The 19880-nt window shown below is 27.9% G+C and overlaps 1 protein-coding gene across 4 annotated transcripts; it reads right to left on the bottom strand.

Moving 5' to 3' along the window:
- Positions 1-594: 594 nt before the first annotated feature.
- Positions 595-18913, bottom strand: LOC145180997 (A disintegrin and metalloproteinase with thrombospondin motifs 3-like). 4 transcript variants are annotated; one of them, XM_080055977.2, is made up of 32 exons: positions 18728-18913; positions 18398-18437; positions 17940-18040; positions 15909-16100; positions 15593-15755; positions 14999-15099; positions 14604-14811; positions 14113-14261; positions 13525-13608; positions 13262-13386; positions 12987-13006; positions 12654-12759; positions 12315-12464; positions 9364-9499; positions 9153-9263; positions 8657-8835; positions 8429-8492; positions 8197-8302; positions 6470-6628; positions 6110-6375; positions 5808-5904; positions 5524-5654; positions 5290-5410; positions 4440-4672; positions 3284-3413; positions 3034-3157; positions 2238-2939; positions 1976-2148; positions 1743-1886; positions 1366-1619; positions 1136-1250; positions 595-959 (listed from the first exon to the last, which is right to left on the bottom strand). In XM_080055977.2, exons 1-32 carry the CDS (start codon positions 18794-18796, stop codon positions 847-849), a joined length of 4866 nt encoding a protein of 1621 aa, XP_079912103.2. In that variant the 5' UTR covers positions 18797-18913; the 3' UTR covers positions 595-846. The 4 variants fall into 4 exon arrangements, 3 of the variants coding, with proteins under 3 accessions (XP_079912103.2, XP_089934484.1, XP_089934485.1); XM_090078358.1 differs by having other exon boundaries at positions 14604-14822; positions 18728-18900; XR_016449740.1 differs by lacking the exons at positions 595-959; positions 1136-1250; positions 1366-1619; positions 1743-1886; positions 1976-2148 and having other exon boundaries at positions 2624-2939; positions 5524-5650.
- Between the last annotated feature and the right edge of the window lie 967 nt (positions 18914-19880).

Here is a 19880-nt window from a genome sequence, read left to right as displayed (position 1 = left end):
ACTTGAAGCTGTTTAAGATTAGTAATCTGACCTAATGCAGGATGGAATCCTGGACAATCCCTAAATGACAACAAAATCGGTTTAAAAACCACTGCGATGTGTAATAATGACAGTATGTAGACAACAGTATGCATATTGTAAAATAGGGGTATTCAAGAAATGTTATTGTGTAAATGTAGCCACATACAAACTATACCTGGTATGTTAAATTGTACAATAGAGATACATAATTGTTCGTATAATAAAGATAATTCTATTATGTAGCAATTTTAGAGGAGATTGATAAAATTTCTTATTGAGCCGATGAAACATTTAGAAAACTAAAAATTTTCGAACAGTCATTTTTTTAAATTGTTAAATGCGATTTCGAAATACCAGACAAACTACCTCTATTAATATAATTTGGTTGATGCATTTTCTTTGGGTGTAAATTTTCACCAGTAAAATTTAACTAAAACTATTTATACAAACTACGAATACAGTATTATATAATTATATAATTCTTATGTATATATAAAAAATATCTAAAGCGTGAAAAATACGTTAACTATGAAAAATATTTACACTGAGTTTTAGTTTTAGAAAGAAAGTAATAAATAGAAACTTCAAAAATATAAATCTTTAGATGAATAAAAGATAAGACACGAGAGCAAATTTCAATTCAAGTTGTTGACAAAGTTGATTCAATTAATAACGAGTCTTGATTTATAACCATTTCAATAATTGGTAGACATTTGATTGAACCCGAATTATATTGATGACTTCCAAATGATCGTAACATTCTTTAGTTGTACACACATGCACGATATTTTCAATTTTAACAATCCGAGAAATTAATGAAGACGACTACAGGAACTCAGCACATGATTTGCAGCACAGAGCTCGATATACTGAACTGTCCAAACAATAGATTCTTTTTTCAGGATGACTGCAGTATGGAGAAACCTCTTTACAATTATCTAATATATTGAAAAAAGTACGGAGAATTACTTTATGTAAAATGTTTCTCTAATACATTTTTAAAGAACTTTATAAAATAATTAAAAATATGTTCTTAATCAAAAAGTACATGAAAATTGATTTAAAAATGAATTAAATCATTGCAGCCTAAAAACAGATTTTTTTAACAGCTCACCATTTATTTTTTGAGAAGGAAGAGGTATATCTTGACATCTGTCTGCGTAAAACGAAATCTCGTCTAACGCTAGTTCGCCGTATATTCCCTCACCTACGCTAGCCTCAATAACAAACTGAAAAAAAGTCGAATTTATCTTATGAATTCAGCCATTGGTTTTAAGTACAAACAAAACTAACACCCATTTAAAAGGTTGCTCGAGTAAAAAACCACATGATCTATTCGCTTACCTTTACTGGATTTTCTGCTGCCTGTATATCAACCTCTCCTCTTCTCCAATCGTTGCCTTGTTGTCCTTCTTTTAAAAAAACTAATTTGCGATCATTTTGAGAAGTTAAATAAACTTTAAAATCGCCAACGCTCGGTCCCGTCATGTGGTACCATAATGTAAGACAACCGCCATTTTGTTGGATGGCAGGAGAAACTAACATAGCCTTGCCAGCGGCATGGCGCAAATTCGAAAACTCGATGGACGCAAATAGACCTAACATTATAATGAGTAGAAAAACCGGATAAGATGATTTCTACTTTTTGAAAGGTTATTGAAGTAAAACAAGGAGCAAATAAAAATGCTGACATTTTAAATATTAAAATCATAACTAAAAACCTGAAGGTTTCTCAGCAGTATGACTTCTCAAAAGACGTGTATTTGATGGCGGTGTTTTGTTACTTATAATCCAGTCGAAATGATCGCTTTGTTCGTTGAACCAATTGCAAAAGTTCTGATCATCAAAATCACAATGGAGATCGTCTAAAATTGCCGAGAAAATAATACAATTTATTTGAGCCCTATTGTAAAAGCAAAACAGTTATGGAAATTTTTTAACGCCCTCATCAAACCTGGAGTCCCACAGACTGATGTCTGACAACTTCTTTCAAAAGTGACATTTTTTGTACTACAGAACTCTAAATGAACGTCGATATCGTTACTCATGCAAGAATAAGACCTTTTCTGATTACCGAGCCCACAAAGAGCCGAACAAGGCTGCCAATCTCCGTACTTTATAACAAAGCTACAAAAATGATAAGTTTAATAAAAGTTTTGTATATTTAATTTGAACTTTTTTGAGGTTTTTTTTAACAAAGCGAAACTTAATCTTACTTGTCACATGGTCTGACGTTACATTCTTCTATGTCATTTGGTTTTTTTGTCAGGCAGTTCTCATCTTTTACTTTTTTCATAGTTTGTTTACTAGTACAATTCACCTCTTTATGTACTATTCCACGACCACAAGTAGCTGAGCATGAACTAACATTATACACTTGCCAAACATATTCTTGACATTGATGTTCATTGCATTGAATAATTCTTGGAGGAGATGGACCATTGCAGTAACTATTGGGCACTATACTTTTGGTGCGAAGATTTACACAGTAAACTATTCTCAACTTCAGACCTCCTCCACAAGTTTTTGAACATTGCCCTTCCATTCTTACCTCCCAAATAAATGCATCACATTCAAACTCGTTGCATGGTTCTACAGTTTCGGGTCGGGTCGTTTGAACACATTTTTCAGCATTATGAGTAAGATTTGTGAGCTCATCAATACATTCGATAGATCGTGTCCTCACGCCACCTCCACAAGTAACAGTACAAGCAGACCATTGGTCAACACTCCATGAGAAAACAGGAGGGCAAACTGCAACGTTACACTTCTCAGTGCTTAATGGAGCAGGGGGTGAGCAAAGATTGTTTGGATAATGAATATTACGATCATTTTTTATGCAAGCAACGATTCGCAATTTTGAACCTTCCCCACAAGTTCTTGAACAACTGCTCCATTCATGTGTGAACCATTTATAACTAAATAGTTTTTTCTCATTGATTAACATTTTTTCTCATCACTTACAAATTATTCTTTTAAAAAAAATTGAAAAAATTTACAATTCGCTCTAACCTTTCAGGGCAAGGATCAAGATAGCAGGCTTTAAAATAAACAGGTTTTTTAACATGTTCACACTTGCTGGTATTAGCAACCTCTCCTTGTGAGTTTTTGCAAGCCAGTATAGATTGTTGTTGACCTAAAGTAAAATACTAGGATTGTTAGAAAGACAGCACTGTTAAAGCGAACTATTAAAGAATATCGTGTTTGAAAAGTAATTAATAATATAATTCTTAAAAAGGAATTACAACAAAACATTAATCACCTGTTCCGCAACTTTTTGAGCAACTGGTCCAACCAACAACAACATACTCATAAGATGGAGTATCCTTTGGTTGGAAGAACTCATATATTAATCTAACATAGTTAGCAGGTTGTCGAGCAGTTGTGTAAACCTTTAAATTACAAATTTTTAATAGTTTTTAAAACAAACCTTTAAATTTCAAGTTTTTTATAAACTTAATACAACTCAATTGAAAAAAACCTGCTTTATGTAAATAAAAGCAGCTTGTAAAATTTTAGCAATAGAAAAATATGAATATATTTTAGCAATAAAAAAACTAATTATGTTTATATTTTGTTAACAAAAAAAATGTGTTATATAATAAATTCGAGTAATAGATTTTTTTTTATCTTCTTAATTTCCTACTGTTACTGTTTAAACCAAAACATTTATTTTATTTTTAAAAGTTCACAATTTTTAGTAATTTCTAAATCTGGTTCTTCTTTTTGGGAGGTTTATGACTCTTGCACATTCAAACAATAGCTCTGACCTATCCAATCAGAAAAATTGAAGACCCTAATGCTTCATCAAAAACTAGCTGTTTTGGGAAGACCTAATTTAAAAATATTTCTAGTTTTTAGAAAGTTTTTTTTTAAAAAAGCTTGGTTATAAAAACCATAGTGATATTTTTAAATGTGTTTTTAGTTATTCACTACAGAGAAAAACTGGATAATTGTAAACCACAAAATAATTTTGAATTGACATAAATGTGACTTTTTCACTTTTATCACTAAGGCTTCAATTTATGAGTTAAGTATTAAAGTTTTAACTTTAATTTAAAGTGAAATTTGTGGGGGATAAAGACACAACATTATGGAGACTTGATTCGCAGATCTTTAAAGACAAATCCTTGGATAAATCATTTTAATGTAAAAAACAACAACAGTAAAACAACATGAAGATTAACAAATAAAAGATAAATGCAAACTTGACAACTTTTTGAATTTTTTACTCTGATGTTATTTTTTTGCAAGTTGAAATTTTTTAAGTCAACTTTTATATTTACCTTAAATTTAAAAGTTAAATAAAAAAAAGGACAATTTTCAAATTCACTTTTAAATTTAAGTCAAATAAAATAAACAACCTAATTATATATTTTACAAAACAAACTTTGTACCCAGTAAAACTACAAACTCACAACAACATGAAGTACTTCAAGAGTTGGTCCATCAGAAAAAATTTTTTGCATCCCATCTTCTTTTAAAAAGCGAAAAGTAGATCCTCCCATCACAATTAAATCCTCTATATTTGTGCTTAGATAAGCACCTACTGAATCAGGTTTTTTCAAGCCAAAATAATATATATGAGATAAATTGACAGTCATATTGACAAAGGTGACACCTTTAGGAAGCAACTGCATTATTTCATAGTCTAAAATAGAATTAACTTCTTAAATAAAACCTGAAATGAATCAAAAATAAAAATCAAAATTAGTTTAACACTTTTTATCCAATAAATATCCTTTATTAATACTTAATTATAAGAAAAAAAATATTTCTAAAGGATACATCTAATTATTCTTTTTAACCTTTTGAGTTAAAAAGAAAAAAAAACTTGTATTAAAATGAAATATAACAATAATAAAACTTTTTTGTCAGCTCAATTTATGTTTGTATTTAATTTCTAAAGTAATTCTGCACTTGTAGGTCAGGTGATCAAGAAAACAAATTTCAACATAATATTAGAAAAAAGCAAAATAGAAAGTCAAATTGTAAATTATCTTAAAATTATCTTAAAATATTGTCACTTAAATATAACCTATTCAACTAATTATTTGACAAATAGCTTAACAAATGAAAATATATTCATTTAGAATGTGATTTTGACTAGCTAATAACATTTGAATAAATCTTTATGGTAACCTGCTATATAACATCTTTAGATTTTAAAATTCAAATTAGAAGACATACAGTAAAAGTAAAACTCCTTAACGGACTTATAAAAAGTTGACAAAAAACATGAAATAAAGGGAATGAGTATAAAGTTACCATCTTTAGGGAATACATCTTTCACACCATCTACTTTTACACAAGAAGAATTATTTCCATTACAAACACCACAGTTGTCTGTTTTTAATGTTGAGTTGAATTTATTGTCACAGCCAAATGACTAAATATCACTTTTAAAAGTCAAACAAATAAATACAAATGGAAAATGTTAATAAAAAAAACCAGTTGAAATTTGAAGGTTTCTCACTGGCAATTTAATTTTAAAATATCTACCAAACATTCGCCATTAAAACAGATATCGTGACTTCTTCCATCAATGCATTTTATTCCATTTGTAACATTTATATTCATTTTAAATTGACGAGCATCTCGTGAACGGCAAGATAGTTTACAAGGACTTCTAGCTAAACAGAAATTCTCATGTCAGTTGACTATCATATCACACATAGCACAAGCACAGAAACCATTGTAAAAATGCTGCAAGTAAATTAGTCTAAGTAAAATAAAAGATCTCAAGTTATATAGATTTATTCTAACAACTTGTATAATATCAAGACCTTCCTTTTCTGCTTGACAAAGTCCAGAAATACCAGCTAAATCATCAACAGCAATATCTGAGGACCAATGAATACCTCTAACTGCTTCTATAAAAATCTAGACAACAAAAAACTTTAATACTTTTCACACTCCAGACAAAAGTTAAAGAAATCTGTACAACTTGGAAAAAAACATTAGGAATGTAAGAGGAAAAGTAAAAAATTTGTATTAAACCTAATCACACACATTCATTCAATAAAATTATTTTCTAAACAATCAAAAATATTATTCATAACAATCTCTAAAAAATCTATTGTTTTACCTTAAAATTGTCTTCTGATTCAAATGAAACTTCAGCTCTCTGCCATTCTTGGCCCATGTTTCCAGTTTTTTTCCACGTAATTACTTCTGAGTTGTTTTCATATAGTATACCAACTCTTAATTGACCCATGTCTTTTCCAAACATGTTATAATGCATAGAAAAACACAAACGGGGAATTCTTATCATTGGACTAATTAAACGTGCTATGTCACCCTCATTCTTTGTATCATTACGCACACTTGAAGCCTCCATATATAAGTAAGTCCCTTTTGAAAGAAATTAAACAAATTCTGAAGTTTTAAAAAATACTTTAACAGAGAGTAAAATATTAAAGCAAGATAAGCAGCATTCTTTTTATACCTTTTTCAGTTTTAGTTGTATGGTCAAATTCAGGACCAGTGCCAAAACTTGGTGTTGCTCCTTGATGAGTTTGCCAAAAAATTTTATTTTTGCTGTAATTTTCCCAATTGCAAAAACCTGATTCAAATGAGCAATTTAAATTTGCTCTTGAAAGCAGCACTAAAAATTAAAACATCATTTATATTACAAATATAGGACTTCATGTGATGTAAAGTAAAAATACTGAGTGGGTTAGCAAGACAACAAGTAAAGCGATCAGAAATAACCCGGATATTTACAACCAATGATATATTGAAATGTAGAATTTTTTTCTTAGGAAAAATACTAGCATGAGAGAATAAAGAATAGCTAACAATTAGAAAAATTAAAATATGGCTTTAATTTGGTTTATACATTCATATAAAAAGCATACTATCAGAAAAATAGTAAAACGTAAAGAACACAAAAATATACTACGAAAACTTATAATCTCTAAATTCTAAAAAATTATTCTAATGAAAACATCTTCATTGAACAATATCAGAGTATGATGAATTAGGCAAATGATTGCTCTAAATATACCTAAATAATACATAAACTGTATTAGATATTACTAATACAGTCTTCCTAATATATATGTTTTAGATATTACACACCGAGTGTGTAATATATTAAAACATATATATTAGGAAGATTCATATTTATATAAAAGTGATTAATGTTTTAATGACTTTAAAATTTTAAATACAATACACCTAGGATGGTTAATAGACTTGCAAATAAAAAGACATTTTAAAGGTTCCACCAGCTCTAATTCTGTCTAATTCTATAAACATAGTGTATTTCATGGATATAATGAAACCTTAAAACTAAAATCCCAAGTGGTTACACTGAAGTATGTAATGACTATTTACAATCATAAAAATGACATAAAAAAAAAAAATTAACAAATGACTTTTTTGGTACCTTAGACAGAATAGAAGTTGAAAACATTTGGACAGAGCATATACATACATACATACATACATACATACATACCATACATACATACATACATACATACACTACATACATACATACATACATACATATATATATATATATATATATATATATATATATATATATATATATATATATATATATATATATATATAATCTCGCGCAGAATTACCGAAAATTGACTCTAAATCTGACTTCTTGAGCCATAGCATTAGCAAATAACTGAAACAAATTGCTGTTATGTGTTGCCTACTACAATCTGACTATTTGTCCTTTAACAACTGCTTACGTTTTTAAATTTAATGTAGCAAGATATCGAGTAATGAAATATAGCATTAAATCACGTCTATTTAGATTATACGATTATAGAGTAATTTTAATTCCCAAAAGTTGCGGATCCAAGACACGCTTCAATTTTATTTCAAAAGGAGTTTTTTTTATAAGTAGACTGTAATGCAACATTTTAATACTGTTTCACAGCCCCAACTTAACATTTACATCATAATGACCCACCCTAATATATATATATATATATATATATATATATATATATATATATATATATATATATATATATATATATATATATATATATATATATATATATATATATATATATATATACACACACACACACATACATATATATACATATATATATATATATGTATATATATAATGTTAATTTAACTTATAGAAATGATTTTATAGAATTAATTAAACTCTTTAATGAATTGTTTGCTTACATCTTCTCTGAAGATGCTCATCACTGTAGGTTGTCCAACCTTTTTCAATCATGGATTCACATACCTCTTTTCTTAATCCATCAAAGGACTTAGCAACAGTACATTCCTAAACAAAAGCAAAACTTATGTTAATGTCAGTGCTACTTTACGCAAAAATTACTTTTGATTAAAAACTATTGATACATGCACCAACATTTATCATATAAACTTTGAAATATTTTTGAAAAATTACCGCTGTGCTACAAACATCTTTCTCCCAAGATTCACCAATACATGTTTTTCCTTTAGGTCCTGGTCTAAGATAGAGAACAATTATAAAGTTAAAAAGTTAAGGGAGAAGTTTTGAAATCTCATAATGTTGAAGAACATTAACAAAACCATTGCAAAACAACTCAAAATTTTTAAAAAAGTTAAAATATCATCAACAAACTAAAAATTTGATACTTCAAACAAACTTTACCTAGGATTTGAACAGCTGCGTCCTCGGATATGTATTCCTATACCACAGGTTCTAGAGCATGCAGACCATGACTCCCATGATCCCCAGTTTCCATTAATAATTGGTTGTTCTGTTGAGTAAAACATAGCTGAGGAATTTGACAAAGAGTCATCTCTTACACATTGACCTTTCAAACAATGCTACCGCAAATAAAATTTTTAAATAAAATTTCAGCATCAAAAGTTCAGCTTAAAAACTGTTTACTCTTACAGTCATTACATTATTAGCCATTACATTAGGGTGCAACTCTTCTCTTGATATATTATTTGAATGCAATCTTTTTAATAACAATATTAGTGTTAACTTTAACCTAGCAATTACTTAGAACCCAAAATGAAGCGATATTAAAATATACCAATCACAGAAATAACCAGAGATTAAAACATAATCTTAAACAAAATATTGCTGGCTTGTTTCTTAAAAAATAAAAAAATTTAAAAAAAACTAATCTTCCTACTTTGCCAACATTGCAGTTTGATCCATCTAAACCAGGACCTCTTAATGTTTTGCAGTATAAAGGCTTATCTGGTTCAGCACACCAAAGAGTTTGACAGGGGTCAAACTTAAACTAGAACATGACATAGTAAAGAGAAAAAAGTATAAGAAAGTTTAAGAAAGAAAAAAATTTTAGTTAAAAGAAAAAAACAAAAATCTTTGTAAAAGCTTACAGATCTACAAAGTGAATATTGTCGATTAAAATTGAACTGGCACTGTTCATCCAAAGTGTACATTTTTCCAGGTAGACCATCTTGTAATTGATGTATTAGTTTTTGCTTGGGTTCATTAAGAAGACATTGGAAGTACCTATTAATAAATTTCTGAAAATCTTAAAAAAATTTGAAATGATTTAAGCATCACCACAACCATAAAATTAAAAATAATGTATCTAAAAAAAAATAACATTAAAAGTAAAAAAAAAATAAAAAAATACACTACTAAATATATTATTATTTTTTTAAATTTAACTGTAAGCGATAAAATATAGATAATTTTCAACAAAATGAACAAAATGGTTTTTTAACAATTATTGAAGATTTTTTTGCATTTTATCAGCATTTTACCAGGCCATAAAAAAGCATGCAAAATTTTTAACACATGGACAATAATTAGACACAGCTGGACAACTTTTTTATTTTCTCTCTCTCTCCCTCTCAACAATAAAAATTAACTTGCATATAGAATAACTTTCACTCATTATTTACATAAAATTATTTAAAACTGCTAAACTTATGAGGAACACTTTACATACAGTACTTCCATTCCAGCATTGGAGATTTATAATATATCTCATAGGAAATGTGCTTCCAAATGAGGAGTCCAAATTCTTACAGATATTTTGAAAGTTCTAATGTTTTAGATGTGTGGGAGACATATACAATGATGTGTAGGAGACACACATACATCTCAGAATCTGGCTGCTCTTACTGGAAAGAGTACTAATTGTCCAAGTCTTTATGTCAAGCTTAAGAAGAAAACAACAAAACGAAAATTTTATGCAAGTTGGACTGGCAAAGGGATGATTTAAAGAATGGCTCTGCTCTTAGACTGTTACAGAGGAATCAAAGTTTTTGACAAATAAGGCACCGGCTTTAGCAGATGCTATCTACACCCTCACTCTCTATATAACAAAAGATATTAGTAATATCTTGAAAGACAAAGAGACACTGCATCTGAAAGATGCAATTCTTTTCATTACAATTTGCTATGTTCCATAGTTCTTGAAAAATCTTTTAGGGTTCCAGGCCCCCAGCAATAATTAGAAAGCTATTAAGACAGCCTACACTTTGAGAAAGGTCAATAAGAAAGTTGGAAGTGATTTGTTTTTAAATATAGGATGCTATACCTGGTACTTAACTCACCACATCTGTGTGTTATCCTTAGAGGATGAAAACAATCAAGCTGAAACAAAGCTTCAAATGATAGAAGTCTGGTCGAGATTCAGCATTGTAAACTAGGAAATGAAGAAATTAGAGAGACCATAGAGCTAGTTGAGTTGATTTCTGACTCTTCCTTTAAAAAAATTTCAACACATCAAGGGTAATTGATATAGTTTTAAAAACAACTAATAAAAGCAATCCAAACCCCATAGGAATTAGATGATCTTTTTTGTCTGATTTTGCTACTTTATATGAAATGCTTTAATTTGTTGTTGAACTTTAAAGACATAACCTAACCTAACTTGTCCTTTAGAATATTTCAGGTTCAGATCATTAAATATTTTGAGAGGATCAATTAAAAAATTACATTGTTTTTAAGGGTAGGTCAAGAGTCTAAAAAATGTACATCTGCCCTAATTCAATCATTAAAGCTTTTTCAATCATTATGGGGCTAGCTTTTCCTCTAAAGAAGAGTTCTTTTTATGAGTTTCTAATTTAAACTGCAAAAAATATATTAAAGGTTGTAAAAAGATACAGAAACTGAAATATGAGGTTGCATGATTAACAATGCATAAAAATGTTGATAACATTATTTTAAACCCTTTCCAAACTAATAAGATTATTTTCCCAACTTAGTTACATGTTTGAATAAGAAAAATTAAGTCTTTTTTCATTTTTTATATACAAACATTTATGTGTTATGTATTCAAATAAGATCTATGGTACCCTTGAGAAATTTAATATTTGATAGTACAGCATCACACAGGCTGCAGAAACTCTTCCCATTGCACAAAAATCATCAAGTTAAGGACATCAAGTTAAGGACATCAAGTTAAGGACATCAAGTTAAGGACATCAAGTTAAGGACATTAATATACTGAGTGATCTGAACTTCTCTAAGGACAAGCCTCTCTAACTTGTTTTCCCTTGTCAACCTACAGTCCTGGTTAGTCTTCAATAATCTGAACCACCAGAGAACAGAAATTCAATGGATAAAAACTCCACCAGACTGCTGGGGTTTCAATGACTATTACTGTGAGTTTGAGAAATTTTTGAAGAACTTGCAATTAGTCAATGGCTGCAGGAAAAGAACTTATAAGCTGGCAAAAGTACATAAATATGGATTATGATTAGATTTGCTTCAAGTATTTATATTTTGATTTAGTAATGAAACATAAATTTAACTGTATGGTTAAACTGGTTATAATAATTATATTTAATTACAACATTTAGTCTTTAATACTTAAGGATCTAGTCAAGAAAGTCTACAAGGAAGAGTATAGATAAGACACATTCATGTGTACAAAAACATAGAAGAGGAATAAGGCAGGAAAAAGGAAGGAGGATTCTCAGAAGGCTGTCCTGCATAACATGTGTAAGAAATGAAAAATGCATATTTTGCTAAAATTTTTCAAAAATAAAGGGTTTAAAACAGCTTTATCAAATTTTAATGAATTGTAAGCTATGCAACTCTTAAAAGCGATCCAATTTTTTTTAAAAGAAAATCTATTTAATGTATCTTGGTACAGATTATCCCAAGGTGATCCTCTCGAAATATTTTCATGACCTGAATCTCACTATCCATGAAAGAATGAATCATGGGCAATCAACAACAGTCCTGGAGGCTATTAAAAAATATTATAATAAACAAAACCATGTTTTCATAGAAACAAGGTGTTTTGCATTTAAACTCATAATCTACACATGACACTTAATGCAATTAAAAATAAAAAGTATTATACTCAATATTTTCTTTTAAGACATCACTACTACAAGTTGACCAATGAAAACGATCATATCTAGCAACAATGACTGGGGCCATCAAAGAGCCACGTGCTGTTTCTCCACCACATTTAACAGATTCTCCCTCACCATCATGGTCTAAACCTAACCTAGTAAATACAAATTTAACTGTAGAATAATACAATAAAGAATATATAGAGTCTATGTTAGTAGCCACCAACCTTTTTTAAATCAGTTATTTAAAAGGTATTTACCAAAAAAAGCTTAATGCAGGCTAAAAGTAATTATTATCTTTTGATGGCAATAATCTTCTTAAAATTGTAACAACTGCAACTTACAAGTGTCCTACTTCATGAGCAATAATAAATGCTGAAGTAAGCCCTTCATCTCTAACCAGAACACAACTTCTTCCCTTTGAGCACATACTATATAACTGGGCATAACCTAGATTTAGCAATACAATTAAATATAAACTGCCATGTTAAGCACTTTGTAAAACAATAAAAAAAACCCAGTTAAAACATGTTATTTACAAATCTTTTTGGTTTTTCAACTTTAAACAAATCTTGTCTAAATCAAACTAGAACAAAAGCCAATGGTATAAAGCAAGAACTACTGAAATTATAAATTTAAGAAAGTAATTATGAATAACAAAATATAGAAAATTTTACCTGAAGGTCCAAAATCTTCTCTACAAAGAAGAAAAAATAGGGTGAGTAGGTGGGGGAGAGGGGATTTAAAAAAACTATACACAAATTTTATTTAAGAGTAGATATAGATTTATTCATATTTTTTTTAGGATGTTGCAATATAAAACACAATACCAAATTAGTTATAATTGGTTAGTGACTTTATCAAAATATAACTATGTAAAAACTTAGTACTCATAAAAATTATATTTGTTAAATATTTTTTATAAAACACAAATTTTTCAAAATCATAGTACCTTGTCAAAATAACTGCAAAGTCAAAATGTTCAAAATCATTGTCAGCCCCATGCAGTGTAGATACAAATTTGCATGCTGATGTTAATGATCTTGAAGGATTTTTTTTATATACAGAAAATGAATTCTAAAAATGAGACAAGAAAGTATGAAAACATTAAGTAAAAAATAAGACACAATTATAAACTAAAATTTAAAGCAAATATTTTTTCTGAAACAAAAAACCTTTATTGTTTCCCTATTTTCTTTATTATAAATCAAATACTTGTTTGTCTTCAATGATAACAATCTTGACAAGATGCATGTTAAGCCTGATCCCAAATGATTTGTCTTTGAATACAATATCAGCCTAAAGATTAAAAAATAAAACATAAAAAAAAAAACATTGTAAAGCAACCTATTGAATATAACTGAAGTTATATATGCTTATCAGTCTCTTGCATCAAATATTTATTATTGTTGCTATTTTAGTATTTTTAAAAAATATTTTTAATTTTGTTCTTTTTACAACATTTTTCAAGGTTGCTTTCTTATAGATGCTTTCAATTTATCAGTTTGAACTATTTTTTTTCTTATTCTGTAACCAAACAATAAATAAAAGATACTGTATTTTTATTTTATTATTGAGAAAATTTTTTTGTCAATTTTAAAACAAATGAAAACTAAGAAACTAAAAGTATTCTTTAAAAACACTTTCTATTGAAATAAAAATTCTTAAGATCAATCAACTGTTTAAAACAAAGCAATTATGTGCTTTTGTAGAGTTTTATTTTAGGATAAAAAATGTTTATTAAAAATTGTTTATTGCACACAAATACAGTAGACAACAATTTTAAAACAAATAGGTGCTTACAATATTAAACATTGTTAGTATGTATTTCTCAAGTGCATTTTTCCCATGAAATTGAGTCAATGATTGATCAGCAATAACTAATACTTCTGCAAAATAGTCAGATGTTCCAACATTATTGTTTTCAGTGGTATCTTCAAATGTCATACCAGCTAAAATAAAAAGAATACATAAATTTGTAACATTTATGTTGATGGTTAATACATGAGTATCTAATGCTTTTTAAAGACTATCATCAGTTTGAAACATAATCACCATCATATTTATATACTGCTCATTTCATTATTACAGATGCAAATTGTCAACTAACTATGTATCAACCTTATATATTACATACTCTAAATTTTAATTTCAGTCTAATTGACTTTAATCAAATTAAATTATACCAATCAATTATCATTTTGTGGTATCAGTTATTATATCAATAAAGATTAGCATTTTAAGTTAAATAAAACACCTCAAAACAAAATAAACTCTGCTGATAACATACTGACCTGGAGTAGTAATTACAAGAGTAAATCGTTGATTTGGTTGGTTTTGTCGAGCTTTATAAAACTTTGCTCCATCAATAAGAAGTGTTTGACTTGTTTTCTCATCTTTTACTGACCATTTTGTTCCAAGAAATGTATTCACACTTCTCCGTTCATTTACCAAAAACATCATAAAAGGCAACTCTTTGCCATAAGAATCAAAGTAAAAGAGCTAAAAAAAATCTGTTAACTTTTATTCCATCTGATTTTTAATACAAAACATAAACAAATAGCTTATGGCAACAATTAATGCATTTTAAATACCAGAACAAGTTAACTAAACAAAACATATAAAAGTCAGAATTTATAAAAAACATTTCAAGCTTCAAATAGATTTAAGTAAAATATAAATTCATTACTTGAACTCTGCGACCAGATCTATTGATAAAGGTTAAAAAACTTTCATAACCATTTCTACGAAACCGATGCCTTTTCTCCCCAGCAATTCTCACATTATGCACTTAAATGAAATTTTAAAACTAAAGATACCCCTATATAGACTTGTTTATTAGAAAACCATATTAAAGAATTTCAAAGCACAAGAACCAAAGAGTCAAACAAATTTTCGGTAAAAATAAATTTCGAAAGAACTAATTCATAAAACATAAAGAACACTAAAAAAAATTAAATGTTTTGAGATTGTTATTAGTTTCTTTTTGAGCATCATAAGATAGTTAAACATTTTTTATGCAATTAAAATCATTAAAAAAATATTGCAATCTAAGAGTATGAAAAAAAAATAGAACAACAAGTATTAAAAAAAAGTTTGTCAATCACAAGTATGAAAAAAAGTTTTTGAATCACAAATATAAAAAAAAGTATTTTTACAATAAAAATTTTTGTTTTTATTACTGTTGATGCTATTTTTATTACTGCTTTAAATTTAAATATAGTAAAAATTATTTGCTACAACTTGATTGTGTATGTAAATATATTAGCACTATTATATGTACCATTATCAGCTTCTTCAAACATGATCCCACCATCAGAGATATTAATGTAAATATCTTTTGCATGATAAATTATGTGTCTTTTGGGCATCCAATCATTGTTAGAAATATCAGTTTTTATGGGTTGAATTAAGAACTCATCTGATTGAGTCTTAATGAATCCTTCCTGAAAATATTTGTTTCCATAACATTAAATAACAAAAAGAACTAATTTTGTTAATAATAAAAATAATAATAATAAAACTTAAATATGTCCTTACTAACACATTAACAAAATTATTATGATAATAATTGTTCTATTGAAGTTTTCTGAACTTACTAAACCATCACAATAACTAAGAGCAATTATCAGACTTGAGTTTCCATTTGATGGTCCAGTGTAAAAACAAGTTTGGTTTGTTAAAATTTTGTGCTGGAAAAAGCTATTTGAATTCACGTATTGCACAGCGACCCCCTCAAAGTACAGTTGTGGTAGAATAACAATTATGTAAATACTTCCAAATGCTGGTATCTAAATAAGTAAAAGAAAACCTCAAGATACCAACATAAAAATGTCTAGCCCACAAGTCTTTTGATGAATAGCATAACATTTTTATAGGGTCCACAGCATTTTTATTCCAATTTTATCGATTTTTAAAACCTTGTTTTTTCAGGCTGAAAAATATATCATTTTAAGTAGTGAAATAGAAAAACAGCTTATTTTTTCAACTTAAAACTATTGTAGGTTTAAAATATGCGCACTATTTCTGTAACAACCTTTTATTTCTTATAGGTCAGGAAATTATGATCTTTTATCAATGAATTCATAAAAATCATAACTTATTTTTGATAAAACCCTAACCTTCTAATATTACATATCTTTACACTTTTTTTAAAAAAGCAAATGTAGAAATTTCTCCAAAAATTGAAAAGGTACAAAATTTCTTTTCCAGCTTTTCCAAACAGTATGGAAACTATGATATTTTGATAAAACATAACCCTTCTATATATTTTCTTTAACTTTACACAGACCTTAACTTTATTGTCAAAATTTTTAGACAAGAAATTTAAGAAGTTGTAATAAAATATTTGTAGTAAAACAAACTCTTATGTTAGGATTCTCATATAAATTTATGAAAGAAAAAAAACCTTTAAAAAAACTGATAACAAGAAAGAAAAGCTGTAACTATTTTAGATTTTCTTTAAGATACTTTTTTATAATACCAACTTAACTGGGTGCAATTGAAAAATTAGGAATTCCTTCTGTTTTAAAGTCAAATACAAAAAACAATTCTGAAACATTTTTGGGAAGAAAGAAAAAAGGAATAAAAGTTATAAAACTATTCTAATTTATGTTCTGGTAAAAGACCTGGGCTAAATATTCATGACAACCTTCTGAATTGTAAATTCACTTCTATTGAAAATTTTATTCATTTTCGTTTGCCAAGCTTCACAGATCTGATGACTTTTCTCTTGATGCTTGCTTTATTAAGCCAAAACTCTCTAATCATTTCCCCAGTCATTTCCCCAGTCTTTTAATCTTTTTTTTTTTTTTACTGAAAAGATAGAACTGGAAAATCTCTGTGAATAGTAACCACAAGAGTGCCATTTTTTTCATTGATGAAAGATTTTTATAGTTTTTTTGTTTATCAATTTTTTTTTACCCCAGTTTTTATTAATAAATTAGGAAAAATTAGAATAAAAATTCTGCAAACTATCAAAATTTGATCAATAGTATCAACTTTTCAATTGAATATGGTGTATTAGCAGTTTATTTTACATAGACAATATTCCCCCCTTGTTAGTTGTCCAAATAGTATAAACTGACAATAGTATACAGAATAAAATTAAACAGCTGAACCATGAGCACAACTAGAAAGAGGAAAGCTTTAGTTCCCTAAATATTTATACAATAAAACTCAGTACAAGATGCCCTAAAAATTTTTATTTCCTAAAAGAAATTAGAAGACCTTATTTTAGGGGAACATTTTTCTTTTACTTACTATAAGCTCTTTTTTGACAAAACATTGCCTGGCTTAAAAAATTCATGGTTGTGTCTGTGACCTATGTGAAAAATGTTCACATGTTCACTTAAAGCCCATAAAACACTTTCATAGTTCAAATAAAAAATTAAAAGTTGAAAGTCCAGTGAAACAATTATTGTAAAATGAATTTACTTACTAGGGTATAGAATCTTATAAAAACAAACATAGCGCATTAAAAAAAAAAAATTTACATGATATTTATAAAATATTTAGCTAATTTTATGATATAACATAATTACACAAAAAAAAAGACTTATAATTATACAAAAAACTAAATTATACAGTAATTTATGGTTATAAATAACATTTACAGATACAACTTTTACCTGGAATGCTCTGCTACCAGCAGGTAATCCTTTAAGATTCTCACCATATAACTCAATAGGTAAGATTATTTCATACTGTTGTAAAACATTTGAACTATCACCTAAAAATAGTGAGATTGTGGTTACCACTAATTCATCTTCAATTAGTTCTTAAATGTTTGTGATACAAAAAAAAATAAACAAACGATATGTGCGCCTGAGGGTGTGAGTGTGTGTAGAACATTTTTTTAATCCTTAACACATCAAAATATAGTTCTTTATGACAAATGAAGGAAAAAAAAAAAATCCATACAAATATATGGTATCAAGTTAATATAAACAGATCAGTTATTTCTCTGCTTTGTCTTACATAACCATACAACGCTAATTATGGCGTAAACAAACATTCTACACGTGGGTTCCCTTTAATTTTTTAAATAAGATTGAACTTTTATGAAAACTAGACCAAAAAAACTCACGAAATTCTTCACTTGGCGAGAATTTAAAGCCCTCATATACCTGAAATAAAATATTAATATTGCATAAGCAAAACGTCCCAATCGCTTGAGACAAATATCATCGCATTATGATTTATGAGACAATCATGATGTGATGATACCCTTCATGACACAATTACCGTCGTTAAAAAACATGCTCTTATTGTTATTGCCGTCTTATCGTTATTGAAATCGTCACTGTTGTCGCCGTCATTTTTTTTCTCTTCTTCCTCTTTTTCATTTTAGTTTCTCATTTTTCATCATTATTACTACCGTCATCATCTTATTTCTTAGATTTATTTAACCAGTTACCTGACTTGTAGCTGCTTTTTTTATGAAAGTGTCTAGCAAAACTAGAGTATATACAAAGCAGAGCTTCATAGCATTCAGTTGCGTTTTTTTTATTCCATCCAATATGATTTACACGTCAAACAGTACAAAAAATTTTGGCCGTTAAGTTATAGGCAAAACTAACGCAATTGTATTTCTATGTTAACAGACAAACAGCTTAAGTAAAAAAATGATAATACCCCCTATGATCACATCCGGTATTAAATAAACATACACGAAAAAAGAAGCCCAGTTTTCGTACGAAAATCCTACTGCTGGTTCACTCTCTATGTAAAACAAATGGAACATTTGACAGTGATGATAATCGTTCTCCGATAAGAATTTTTTTTAAATTTGGCCTTAAACATTTTCCCCCGTTTTCATAGCCTGGAATCTTTCATATTTAAATTCACTTTACGTTGGCGGAATGATGCGGATATTTTATATGCTTGTAACTATTATAATGCTTTAGATCAATAAATGATGTGCATATTAAATCATAGATGACAGACGAAATGAACTTGTTTGTTTTTCCGTTGCTTTGATTTACAGTTTCGAGTTCTTATAACGAAAATATTTTTGTAAGGTTATTAGATTATTAAATATTTTTGTAAGGTTATTAGATTTTTATTAGATTACCGGTATTTTCTTTATGTAACATAACGGATTTGTTATCTTAAAAGTGTTTCAACTGATCAGTCTGTGTTTAACGTTTTCTCTTGCTAAATCTTTAAAAAATTTCTAAAGGAAAGGTGAATGCATCATAAAAGATATTATGTAATGATTAAAAAATTGACAGAAATATTTCTTTTTGAGAATGCTTTTAGGGATATATTATAGATGTAAATATATTTTAAAACTTTTGATAATTTTTTTGTATTAGGGCTAAAAACTATTTGTATAACTTAAAATATGCACATTCAAAACTATTTACATTAGAGATCAGTATAAAAATTTGATTACACGATATTTTTTAAAAGTTTTGTAAATCGAAGATTACATATATATATATATATATATATATATATATATATATATATATATATATATATATATATATATATATATATATATATATATATATATATATATATATATATATATTTAATTAACGTATAGATCTCTTCGTGTGAAT

Source organism: Hydra viridissima, unplaced genomic scaffold (genome assembly GCF_058129835.1).
Source record: "Hydra viridissima isolate aposymbiotic clone 2 unplaced genomic scaffold, HvirCarnegie_v1 scaffold_2, whole genome shotgun sequence".
NCBI classification, from domain to species: domain Eukaryota; kingdom Metazoa; phylum Cnidaria; class Hydrozoa; order Anthoathecata; family Hydridae; genus Hydra; species Hydra viridissima.
The sequence above is the reverse complement of the archived record's forward strand: the minus strand, read 5'-3'. Positions and strand labels throughout refer to the sequence as shown.

Coding starts and splice junctions, on each gene's coding strand:
- LOC145180997 (XM_080055977.2), bottom strand. CDS start 18,796: ATGAAGCTCTGCTTTGTATATACTCTAGTTTTGCTAGACACTTTCATA. Junction 12,465..12,653: donor GCTCATGAAGTAGGACACTT/GTAAGTTGCAGT, acceptor TGTATTTACTAG/GTTAGGTTTAGACCATGATG. Junction 6,376..6,469: donor TACAACTAAAACTGAAAAAG/GTATAAAAAGAA, acceptor TTCTTTCAAAAG/GGACTTACTTATATATGGAG.